Source organism: Anarhichas minor, unplaced genomic scaffold (assembly GCF_050575085.1).
Source record: "Anarhichas minor isolate MPS153535 unplaced genomic scaffold, ASM5057508v1 ptg000003l, whole genome shotgun sequence".
Classification (NCBI taxonomy): domain Eukaryota; kingdom Metazoa; phylum Chordata; class Actinopteri; order Perciformes; family Anarhichadidae; genus Anarhichas; species Anarhichas minor.
In genome coordinates, this window is record NW_027466449.1 from 14,177,558 (window position 1) to 14,190,762 (window position 13,205).

The 13,205-nt window shown below is 39.4% G+C and overlaps 2 protein-coding genes across 5 annotated transcripts; one reads left to right on the forward strand and one right to left on the reverse strand.

Annotated features, from left to right (window-relative positions):
* Positions 1-2,845: 2,845 nt before the first annotated feature.
* LOC142957530 (uncharacterized) lies at positions 2,846-5,927 on the reverse strand. Its single transcript, XM_076099427.1, has 3 exons — positions 5,681-5,927; positions 3,775-3,963; positions 2,846-3,627 (listed from the first exon to the last, which is right to left on the reverse strand). Exons 1-3 carry the CDS (start codon positions 5,837-5,839, stop codon positions 3,433-3,435), a joined length of 543 nt encoding a protein of 180 aa, XP_075955542.1. The 5' UTR covers positions 5,840-5,927; the 3' UTR covers positions 2,846-3,432.
* Positions 4,451-10,452, forward strand: LOC142957505 (monocarboxylate transporter 2-like). 4 transcript variants are annotated; one of them, XM_076099392.1, is made up of 6 exons: positions 4,583-4,771; positions 5,106-5,167; positions 6,864-7,094; positions 7,257-7,400; positions 8,646-9,503; positions 9,619-10,452. In XM_076099392.1, exons 3-6 carry the CDS (start codon positions 6,878-6,880, stop codon positions 9,840-9,842), a joined length of 1,443 nt encoding a protein of 480 aa, XP_075955507.1. In that variant the 5' UTR covers positions 4,583-4,771; positions 5,106-5,167; positions 6,864-6,877; the 3' UTR covers positions 9,843-10,452. The 4 variants fall into 4 exon arrangements, with proteins under 4 accessions (XP_075955529.1, XP_075955507.1, XP_075955513.1 ...); XM_076099414.1 differs by having other exon boundaries at positions 4,451-4,771; positions 8,646-9,761; XM_076099398.1 differs by lacking the exon at positions 5,106-5,167.
* The last annotated feature ends 2,753 nt before the right edge of the window (positions 10,453-13,205 follow it).

Sequence of the window (13,205 nt, forward strand, 5' to 3'; positions counted from 1 at the left end):
TACTACCAATGTTCATGTTAGAAGAAACATGTCAGACTGACTTACACAGAGTTCTAGATGATGAGAATAATAATTTGAATTATTGATCACAAAACGGAGAAAATTGTGTTGATGTGCTGATTTTAAGATGTTTTTTGAAATAGCATAATGCTTTTTAGTCATATTTCTTTGGATGCTAATATTGTAACGGACTGAGTGACGTGTAATGTTAACCTGTTATGTTATAAGTGTTATTGTGTTTACAGGAAGAAGTTGTTCCAGAGTAATGGTTATTGCATTTACTGAGTTCAGGAGGTCAGCCAGGGTCTCATGACCTGTGAAATTGTTAACCCTGTCAATCATTCTAGCGACCTATGGGGGTGGGTGGCTCAAGGGAGCGTACCTGGGATTGGCAGAGCGAGTGAGGTGGGATGTTGTTGTTGTCCTGCTAGCCTGTTGAGAGTTACTCTATGCCCGGGTGAGGATTGTCAAACCTGTTAAGAGAACATTTAGCAGTGTTGACTGTTGTTTTGGTGTAGGCTACGGCCCGCAGTAGCTTGTGTACTGTCCACTAATAAATCAAAACAAGCAAGTTAACACAACATTATACATACATTTGTGATATTCTGGCCATTTCCAGTTGACTGGACAACATTGTCTTTGCTTGTATCTTGCAATATCACGATCTCTACTATTCGCACAAAAAAATGTTTTTTTGGGTGGGTGGGATGGGGGGGTGGGGGGTATTTCTAAGAAAGGAATATTCTAATACGAGCCAAAGTGGTCAATTATTGCCTTGACTTCAAAGATTCTTATATAGAATAATATAATACACAGTGAGTATTTCATAGTGGCCAGCAGAAGGCAGTGTGGCGCTTTGCTTCTCCCATGGACTCTCTTTGTGGACGGACTCTCGTCGTTTATTCATTTTGCAGAGCGAAGCTGCACCGAGCAGGAGGACCTGTCACCCGTCTCATTATTTCTCGCCTGTTTACAGGTTTGTGAAGTTTTAAAACTTTAAGAATTCTGAACACGTGTTTGATTCAAGTTTAACTTGAACGTCTGATTGGTTTAAGAGGAACATCAATATGGTTTTGTGAAAGGTTTACTTTCACAAAACCTTACTTAATTAAAACTTTCTCTCATGCAGTACTTAACTGTTATTGGTTGAGCTGGGCTGAGGGGTGGACAAGCATAAACCAATGCTTTGTGAGCCCACACAGGCTTAAAGTCATGTGTTGTCACTGCTGACTGCCAGACTGGAAGCTAATATTAGAGAGGGGGGTGACAATTCAAGGGTCTCAGTGAGCTGAAAATAGCTGCTGCTTACATCACAGTACAACACAAACATACCTTCCTCGAAAACAAAAAGGCTTCTTAGAAACCGTGCACAACATGTGATACAAAACAATTACGTCGAATTAAGTTTGTGGTGCTTAATAGATATAATGAATGCAGTCATGCTTAAGATTAGAGCCTACAAGTTACAGTGTAACTATGTATAGTGTAGGGTATTTTTATTTAGAAGTATAGACTGAGTAATTACAAACGGGTCCTTTCACAGCAGCTACGTCATGAAATAAGCATCTAATTTAAACTGTAACTAACAATGTACAGTTAAAAGGGTGTGAACAATGTCACAGTGGAACATTGTTTTACAGTCAAGCATTTATTCATAATCTAAAAAAATGTAACATATGAAACTATTTAGTATATCGTTGTCATTTTTTGAAAATATATCATAATTTTAAAACAATATACACTTTAATTTAATTTCGATTGCTCCTGCGTCATTACTCAGTAAAACCATAACTACCCTGCAATTATCAAAAACGTTCTCAGAATTAAATAAAACAACAACACTTGTTATTTATTTCTGCATCAGTCTTAAACACAAAGTGCACAAACCGTCCCTTACTCGCTCACCTTTTGTCGTAGCCAATTAATGATTATTAAGTAATTTGCAAGCTGTAATTTAAAGAAAAGAAAACCAAACTACGAGAAGTGTGTAAATCAAAAATGTGTTTGCCTTGTATCACAGAGTATGTTCTGTCAACATTGCTGTCCTACAGTCACAACTGACATAACCTTTGACAAGCACACGCTGTTCTGCATTGCAATCGTTACGAGAGGCTCTGTCCACCAGCACACACACATCACTAACAAGGAGTGGATTGAATTACAAATAGCATGCCAATTCACTCAGTTGTTTCCTTGTATGTCAGAAACGCTAGATAATGATTTCACCCATTTTGTTCTGCTGATATCTGTTAAAAGGCACCTTCAAATGAACTGGTCAATCATTATCTGGCAAATAATCAAGACTGCCATACAGCACAGTTCATGAGGAACACTTTCACTCAAAGGTGATTATTTTAGACTTACACTGACATCTAGTGGCAGCTTCCTGACAGTTTAGTTCTCTATCTGGTTTTGAATGTTGTGCAACATTTCTGCCACGGTTTTCTCTATTCTGTATATGTGTCATAGTACGACAGTGTTGTACATTGTACACCATAACCCTCAGTCGTTTGCAGTAAAGCTTTTTCTCTGCATCGTCATGTTTGTCCAGAACTCAAGAGACTCCAGAAGATGGTGATGTTAATAATTATATGTTTTTTTCTATAATACATCCATTTTTGATAACCTTCCCATTTCCAGTAGATTGGAAAACCTCAACATCTCCATGACTCTCTATTACTGTCACTTTAATTTTTGGATAAATTTGTAGTTACTGTTTTCTTTACTTTGACTTAAGCATGTTTAATCAAACTCACAGTCTTACAAGTAAAGACATGTTGCATCAAATGATGGCCTCGAAATATGCATTGTTAAAGAAGCCCAGTCGTGTGGCTGTAAGCTCCTGAGGTGCTCCTCCCTCGGAGTAGCCTGGTTGACGCGCTTGCGGTAGGCTATGCTAAACTATCTGTGAGGTGTGGTGCTTTTGACACATCACAGAGACCTTTGTTTGCTGATCGATAGCACATTTATTTTCGTCGTGGAACAATGTACAGAAAGCCACTCTTTCTCACGATGCAGTAAAATGTGTATAGTATCGCGGTCAAAACCTTTTGCCCTTCCGGGGTCAAACACCTGACAAACACAGTGATTTCAGGACCTATATACCCGAGCCCCGGACAGGAATACAGCGCCACCCAATGTACACACAAAGAAGTACAGTTGTATTTATAATACCATTTTTGGCTCTAACATGCATATTTAATAAGGCTGCCAATATTTCCCTTCAGCTAAGAACAACCTTTAAACCTTTGCAGACAGGCTCATAATATATTGAGGGTTAACCGGACAGACCACGTGGTATTTATCCAGTTCTTCTTAACGTTCCATTAACTTAAAACATATTACAACTCTGAACAGAATGAGTGGGTTAAAGATAATGACTGAATGGATATTACACAATTAAACATAGTTAATTTTTTCTGTGGTCTCGAATCAATGTGTTTTCTTTTCACAGTGTCCTTTGGTGCACTCTTCCCCACGCCCCGTCCACTTTAAGCGATTCCTGGCAAAGATGGCATAGGACTTGTCCATGAATGGTCTCACAGGTGACCACATCATGAGGCTTCCCAACCAGCCAAGGCCAACTGCACTGTACATGACTGCAAAAGCTGGTATCCCACGATGAACCTGCATATAAACCTGACGTTAGACAACTGGCATAATACTATATATTTAAAAATACATGTAGGCTAATCAAAACAAAAATCTTCCAAAATGTAAACCTGACACGCAGAATATTACAGTCCCAGTAAAGCCGGCGAAATGTAAGTTTACCTCGTCTTTCTCATCAATCACATGCATTTCCTCCATGGCCATCTCGTAGCTGACATCCTTGTATTTCTCTCCATCGTAGCCTGGCAGGGCAATGTCAACAAACTCTACCTTCCCACGCCAGCTCCTCTGCAGGAACTGGAGGAACTGGATCTCTGTCACACATATAAGACAACGCCCATCATACAGCACCTGAAACAGAGCAGGATATGGACTTTGGTAACTTGCATATTCATGAATGTGGGATACTAAGTGTTTGAAGCAGGTTCGTTTTAGAGGGGGTCTCATTACTATTTTTCTAGATAACCGATGCTCTAACGGGGGACAGTAAAAAATACTGTGTAAACTGTAGAGCTCAACAAAAATATTACAATTTATATACTTATATTAGATATTAAACATAATGTATTTGGTTTTGTATTACACTAATCAAATTCATTTTTTTATGAATTAAAAAAAATCAAGAAAGATGTAAGCCTAAAATAAATTGTATTTCATAAGGGTTTACCTGCAACAGTATAATTGATTCACCAGTAACGTTATTAGAAAGACAACTGCAAATAATCTTAACCATATCCACCAGGAAAACATATGAAAACATAGATGAAAACTAAGGTTAACCATAATAACTAATAACGCAGTCAGTGAAAAAGTATGACCTGAAAACGAAAGTTAAGTCAAAATTAAATAAAATGGTCATTTAATGCATACTTTGAGTTGGACGTCAACTAAATGCATACTTTGCATTTAGTATATTAAGTTGCATATCTCAAGCTGCATTATTTTGCATTATTGAATACTGTAATCTTTTTTTCCGAATAACGTCACCTGACATTTAGAGCCAGGTTCAGGATATCTGACGACCCCTAACGTAGCTCACAAGATATTTTCAGTCTCCACTCTTGCAGCTGAGCTGTAGTTACCATTATAGCATCACGGGACAGGACACGAGGCTGCTCGGTCCCACTCACTCCGGGGGTCAGGATTCAGAGACGTCAAGGTGACAAGCTTCAGATACTGACGTGATGTTTGTTTAAAAGTTATGTTAAATGGGAAAAAAAAAAAACTTGTTGTTTATCCTCTGGCCTCCACTGTTGGTCGGGACTCGACTGCAATCCAGCTACGAGTTAGCTGCTAACTTTCTGAAAATTGTTACACATAGAACTTTGAGGAAATATCGCTTTCGAAATGAACGTGCTTTTCACGCGGTGTGTTTAGAGTGTTTACTCGGAGACAGACGTACCACTCCGTTTTCCTTTTGCTGTATCAAAAAAGAAAAGAAAATGCCAATGCACTCACTTTTTATTTTATCTTTCTTATATTCTGCTATCAAGGCGGCAGAGTGGTGGACTTTCTTTAAGCAAGCATCTTTGACCGAAAGTGGCGCACGTCTAAGGTACAAACACTTGGCAGGGAAAGTCTTTGTCTGTCAAAGTACTTTGTAATCTCTGTTTTTAAAGGTGCTATATAAATAAAGTTATTATTATTATTATTATTATAAAGTTCACCATTCAACTGTCGCATCAGTTTTGTCCAATTTACGTTAATTGGCTCCGTCCCAGCGCTGATTGAAAAACTGAACATTATGCATAAAAGCAAACATTGTGTTGCAATTATTCTGCAGCTTACAGAGGAAAATATCATAAAAATGACTATGAAGAAGCTTAGATAAGATAAGCTAATCATTTTATTATTTATTACAGCAGCATAGTGGATAGTGCAAACAAGAGACATCATAAAACAAGATCAAAACAAGTATTATAAATAAGTAATAAACAGTAAGAAATATTAACTAAGGAAAAAAGTCAAAATCCACAATAACTAAAATTTGTTGTTTGTTTTATTGGGCTCCTTCACCAGCATATGCACCTATATGTACAGTATTATATTACCACACAGAGAGGTTTACCTTGACACCCACAGACTCCGAGCTGAAGGTCCGATGCTGGTGATGTCTGCAGAGGGCAGGAGCCACTCTAATAGCCGCCTTTGAGTTGGACGTCAACGTTACACAACCGGGCAATCTGGTCAAACCCGAGACTAAACATACTCTCATTTGGGACAACATCTCCAAAAATATACACTGGACCAACCACAGCGGCAAAGTTACTGATTAAACAGGCAGATAACTGGCTACACAGATGGTTACTGCACTTACTATTCCACTGACGTTAGCAGCCAACAATGCATGCGTTGCACAAGCGGTTGAGTAACACAAACAGAGGTCACTGGTGTTCAACGCAAACGCTCGACAGAAAACATCTAAAACTGTCTCGCGTCCTCGCGTTCGCTTATTTAGTAAAATAAAGTAAAATTCATTCAAACTGTATCAATGAATTAGTCGCTGCAGCTGACCGGGAGAGCGTGACGGAGGGAGGCGTGGTGACTGTGTCGCTCCAGAGTAGTGATATTCTTGCGAGAGGTCCCACTCTGTTTTTTTGTCAGCGGAATTAAGGGGAACACTAGTTTTTAAAGATAACCCATTTCTCATAGGGGATATCTTTTATTGGTCTTTTGGAGATAGATACATTGTTTGTAAGTTTAATGGTTTAGTGTTATTTGAGAATGTATTAATTTACTAAAGATTTCTCAGTGCTCTTCATAATTATTTCTGAATAGCTGAAACAAATTACTGGGGTATTCTGGTTATATTCTAAGCTAATATCGCCTCGTCATTTTAGTTAAGATAAAAGACAGCTTATTTTGTTGGTATTCAACAGCCACAAGCCCCGCAAGGCTTCGACGGAACATCTGTGGCTGAGACCCAAGCGACTCATGTTCTTGTTGAATGCAAACAAAATAAATGTTGTCTCCAGGAGGGCTGTTGCTCTATATGGTCACTTGTGTTTGGCATGCAAGCACACGTGATGAGATCAAAGGCCTTAATTAAAGCAGGGTCCTCCTGTTGTGAGGCAGCCACAGCCTCTTACAACAAGGTTCATAGCGTGACCATTACGGTTTCAGGGATCGTGCAGAGGTGAGCTCTTGTGATTAAGGTCTGCAGCATGTAAGAATTACCACAGCTTTGAAAATGTGCACTTTTTTTGTTTTTTTTAACTCTGCTTACTTCTTTTAACTGTTCTTACTTTCAGCCGGTGGATCGAACATGCCCCCTGCAACAGCAACCAAAGTAGGCCACACACCACCAGATGGAGGCTGGGGCTGGGCTGTTGTCTTTGGCTCTTTCATCTCCATAGGATTCTCCTATGCCTTTCCCAAGTCCCTCACCATCTACTTTAAGGAGATTCAGGAATATTTTTCCGTCTCCTACAGCGAGATTGCCTGGCTGTCCTCCGTCATGCTCGCTTCTATGTATGCTGGAGGTCAGTGGCAATCATACCTTTTCATGTTTCCCCATCTACATTCTGGATGAGCAAAGTTATTCTATCATACATTTGTTGTCCTTTTTATTTAACCAAAAACAGCTGTAAACCTTCAGTGAAAGAAGGTACCAAGAAAATGAGATATGTCTCTTCTCTGTGCAGGACCTGTGAGCAGCGTACTGGTCAACCGATTTGGCAGCAGACCTGTGGTCATGGTCGGTGGGCTCATGGTCAGCGCTGGCATGGTGCTTGCTTCTTTTGGCCAGACTATCATGCATCTGTATTTGTGCGTTGGAGTTATTGGTGGTAAATAATATTTAAGTTTTTTTAATAATAATCACAATAGATGAGCAAGTGTTTGCTAGTAGTTTGCTTAAGCTTATGTTTAAGTTTGCTGCTGTTCTTTGTAACGTTTGCTTTATGTTGCCTGGTTGTGACCAGCTGACAAAGGGAGGATGAAGGGAGTTTTTTGATCATCAGTCAGTCCACTAGTGACGTTTGTGCCTCTGTGTGGGGGGTTAACTTCCACCTTCTGTGCAATGTGTAAATATTTTTCTAAAAAATCCCCACATGCTTGCATGTACGCCAGAACACACGATCATACTAATACCACCAAGTAAACAAAGACTTTAAACTTAAATCTCGTCTAGACGCTCCACCTACTGTGAGCAGCGTACTGGTCAACCGCTTTGGCAGCAGACCTGTGGTCATGGTCGGTGGGCTCGTGGTCAGCGCTGATGCATGGTGCTTGCTTCTTTTGGCCGGACTATCATGCATCTGTATCTTTGTGTTGGGGTTATTGGTGGTAAATTACAATTTTAGTTTTTTCAGTAGAAATCATGTTAGATGAGCAGGAGTTCATTTAGATTTTGAGGAATTTTACTACAAAGTTTGCTGCTGTTCTTTGTAATGTTTGCTTTTTTTGGCCTGGTTGTGACCAGCTGACAAAGGGAGGATGCAGGAGTTTTTTGATCATCAAAGTCAGTCCACTAGTGATGTTTTCTGCCACTGTGGGGGGTTAACTTCCACCTTCTGTACAATGTGTAAATATTTTGCCATTAGAACAATACGAGGACTTGTGTTAAGTGACCTTATTCTTTTTGAGAATGTCTTACTAAATCCGATGATTTAGAAAATCCCCACATGCTTGCATGTACGCCAGAACACACGGTCATAGTAATACCACCAAGTAAACAAAGACTTAAAACTTAAATCTCGTGCAAGCGCTTCACCTACTGTGGCACAGAAAATAACTCTACAGACGTGAAGTGGCCGATTTTCTCTTGGAATTAGAAAGTATTCGACCCCTATGGCCATAAAATGAAACGTGTCAAAAATAGTAATTAGGGCTGAAACAAGCAATTATTTTCATTACCGATTCATCTGCAGATAATTCTTTTGATTTGTCGATTCATCAATTTATTGTTGTACAATTATAGTATAATTTTTATGGTGTAGTTTTATAAATTTGTATTGTGTGACACTGAATATTAACATTTGAATAAGTTATTATTTGGTAAATGGTAAATCAATGAACCATTCTTTCAACAGGTTTTGGACTCGCCCTCAACCTACAGCCGGCCCTGACGATCATAGGGACCTACTTTAAGGTCAAAAGGCCGATGGCGAACGGGCTCGCCATGGCAGGAAGTCCAGTTATTCTATTCACTCTGGCTCCTCTCAATCAGTTTCTGTTTGATTCTTTTGGCTGGAGAGGCAGCTTCCTCATCCTGGGATCCATCGTTTTGAACTGCTGTGTAGCTGGCGCTTTGATGAGACCAGTCAATAAAAATACCCAACCAAAGACTGAACCACCAGAGCGTAACAAGGCATCTGCTGTGGAAACTGCTGCTTCAGACACCAGTGAGCAGTCTGCTGACCTCCTGACTGGAGAAAACCAAGATGAGAGCAAGAGGCAGGGCTGTTTGCACACGTTCATAGATCTCTCACTTTTCAAACACCGGGGCTTCCTCATTTATCTCATCGGTAATGTGGTCATGTTTTTTGGGTTTTTCGCGCCTGTGGTTTTTATGGCTCCGTATGCAAAACATCAAGGGATTGATGAATATTCAGCAGCTTTCTTGCTCTCTATTTTTGCTCTGGTGGACATGTTTGTGAGACCATTAACTGGCTTCATTGGCAACAGCAAGTGGATTCGGCCACGGATCCAATACTTTTTCAGTTTTGCAGTTTCATTCAATGGTGTGTGCCACCTTTTATGCCCACTGTTACCTGGATATGCGGGTCTGGTTGTGTATGCGGTCATCTTTGGTTTGGCATTTGGGATGGTTTGTGCACTGCTTTTTGAAGTTCTGATGGACCTTGTTGGAGCTCATCGCTTCTCCAGTGCAGTTGGACTTGTCACCATTATTGAGTGTGGACCGGTGCTTCTTGGACCTCCACTTTCAGGTTTGTGTACTTATGAGACATTATTATTTTTTTTTTTTTATTTCAGATTATAAGTCCATAAACAAAATGTGGGAATTGATATGGTGACCAATGAAGTGTGCATCTTCTCTTTCAGGAGCTCTGGTTGATATTTATGGGGAGTATAAATCCATGTACTATGCGTGCGGAGTGTTTATGCTGGTGCCTGGCATATATTTCTTCATCATGCATTACTTCAACTACAAGAAACTGGACGAGGAGCAGAGGCAGAGTGTGGCTGTGGGGTTGAGGACTTGTGAAGAGGCAGTAAAACTTAAAACGGGCCAGGATGGTAATACAGCACATGAAACAGATGGATGAACATGCTGAGTATGATTTTATTTTTATGGATAGACAGACGACACTGCACAGGCTTTAATTCAATTCAATTCAATTCATTTGTAGAGCCCAAAATCACAAATTTGCCTCGGAGGGCTTTACAACATCCTCTGTCCCAGGACCCTCGCATCCGAACAGGAACCCCCCCCCAACCAAAAATAAAATTACACGGGGGGAAAAAAGGAAGAAACTTTAGGGAGAGCAACAGAGAAGTGATCCCTCTGAGAGGACGACCAGAAGTGCAGTAGATGTCATGTGTACAGATTGAACAACATAGTAGAACTACAACACCGTCAATGCATATGACATAAATGATTTATATGAGTAGTAAGCAGAATAATGATAATTACTACTAATAATAACAGCAGCAGTAATAGAACCAAAATAACGATAGTCATAATAAAAGCATTAATGGGAGCAGTAACAATAGAAATGTGACTAATAATAATAATATTAGTAGCAGTAGGTGTCAGGCAGGGCCAAGACAGGAGGCACGGCCTCGGTCCATGTGTAACAACAATCCATGGAAACCTGCGAGGCGAGAAAGCACAAAGACTGTATTTTAAAAATAATAAAATATTATTACATCATGTGTCAACTGTTACTCTACTCTTCTTTCATACATCATCCAGAAATGCTGCAGTTCCTTGCAGTTTCCAATGCATTTATCATAATGACTATCATTTAATATGGGTCCTCTTTGTTTCTCTAGTGGCTGAATTAATAAATAATTTTCCTGAGGGACTGATAAAATAAAATGAATGAAATCCCAGCAACACAGTCATTCTACTCCTGTTTACTGCCATCTTCTTACCACTAGATGGCACTGGATTCTACCATGTGATACCTCAAGGTGCAACACATCTCCCCTATTAAACTGCAATTAATCTAAAGGCATCTTCATTTGGTGGTTTGGTTCTTTACAGCACTGCTTTCCAAAGTCTGGGTTGTGACCCACCTATGGCCTGGCAGATATTAGGAATGTGTTACCAAGGGCGAAGCAATTAGAATATGAGAGAATTAAATGTCTGTCTCCACACCACATCTTAAAATACCTTTCCTGAAATCCCCTCCTGCTGTCTTTAAGTTTAACTCCAACTCTTCCCGAAAAAAAAATCTTTATTCACTCTTCAAGTTTTAGTCTACAGTAAAATACATTTTCAATGCCATGGGGATCTGTACTGCGGCTTCACTTTAGTACAGTCGTAAAAATTCAGTATGAGGTTATGGAAATGTTTCAGCATCAAACCTTTAAATAAGTCTTTGGAAACCTATGTGCATTTAATAAAACGCCTGCATTTGCATGTGTAGGTGAAGAAGTGAAATGTTTTACTTAACCTCTGTGACATTAAAAGTATTGTGCAATACCCGCACATTTATCATACTGTAGCTACAGGCCAGGCCTTGAAATATACTGTTTTCAGTTGTTTCTCAGCTGATACACATTTATCTTATATGTTGTGAAGAACCTAACGATACATGATCAAGGATTCTCCCTTATCCAACAACCGCACAGGGAAAGTATCTGATAGACAGAATTTGCATCCTTTGCCGGCTCCCATCAACACATTACAGGTCCGGCTTTATATTCTGACATACTGCTTTAGCCTATTCATGCCACACCTTGAGCACCTGCAGTACAAAGATACACAGTGGAACCATTGAGGGAAAACACGATGCCATTATTAGAGATGTATGCTTAAATGATCCATCGTCATCACGTCCCTGCAAGATGCATATTGATTTCCTTTTTCAGATGGATGAAAATTGCTTAAGTAAGGGAATCAATACATTTATTTATAACCTAAGTTAACATTATCTGAAAATCAGATAAACAGTGTGAGTCCATGTCTAATGTGGGTATAGTCTTCTCTTTGGATGCTGATTTCATTTCAATAAAATAAGTGGTGTTAAACACAAAAAGCTTAAGTTTTGCCACAAAAGTATATTTAGTTGTGCTCTATTACAAGTAATAGTTCTGCAATCAAAATGTTACTCCAGTAAAAGTACATACGTATAATCAGTAGTCATTGCAATCAAACAATATTTTAGTTTAGTGAAGCATGATAACATTATTTAAATCTGTCTTTTAAACAAATATAGGTACAAACGTAGTTATGCAGATGTGACACATTTTTCATCGATTCCAATATTGGAAAAAAATGACGAGTGGACACAAAGTGAGATCTCCAATTAGTGGCAGTTCCCATAAACTCTGTATCATCTCTTTGCTGAAGAGCTTGAGCATAATCACTGTGATAAACTGTGACTGATGTCAGTAAATCTGACTTTAATTGGGACCAAGACGATTAAATCCAGGCAGCGCTGCATCCAATCCCTGTGATGACTGCTACCATGCTGAGACGTAATGTTTTAATTAACCATGCTGCTGGTTCGAGCAGTTGATCGCAAAGTTCTGTTTTAACCACACAGTTGGGATATCTGTAAAGAGGGGAGTGATACTGTCATTTTAATCCAGCATGTTTGTTAATAATCTCTGCTAATCTTCTTTACCCACAGCAGCAGCACTAATCTGTCTTCACAATGTTTGCACTCGGAGGGAAGGCAACGTCATGAAAACACCAGAGACTTAAGAGTCTATTCATCAGTCCTGTGGACGGAGCTATTAATGACACATCGCTGGTCTAAAATAAACATGGATAGCCAGGGCAGCTAACATGGATACACATGTTGACAGAGGAGCGATTACCATGTCAGTCTATCCAAGGAGCTCTCAAGGACTCAATCACACCTTCCGGAGACTAGAGACACCATGTTTTGCAGTGTGCCTTAACTGACTGTCGGCCCTGATGAAGCACAAGATTTACTGAGATCATTTGGTGAAAACGAGGCACAGAGAACCCTACTCTCAAAATCAATCCTCTTTGCAAACAGCTACCGTAACAATGATCGTGGTCGCCTTGATATTTATGTGGCGTAAAATCGTCCGTATTTATCAGATATTTTTGAAAAATAGATGTTCTCTTGTACATGCGGTCAACATCTGAATGTGTAGAGGGAACAAACAGAGGAAGTCTAGATTTTGTTTCAGAGCCTGAATCAGATGAGAGATTTCTGTTCTACAAAACACCCAGATAGCTGATTATACTTGTTAATGTTCACCTTGAAAGAACAATTGTAAACTGAGGCTTTGTTCTACAGTGGTGGTTACTACCTATGTAAATATATTAAAGTAACTGTTCAGTTTTTGAGGTACAGAATCTAATTTGCTGCTAATTTATACTTCTACTCCATTCCATTTCAAAGGAAATGCACTTTTTACTTTATTTATCGAGCAGCTGTATAAGCTTATGAAATCCATTATTAAAGACTAAAGAGCAAATC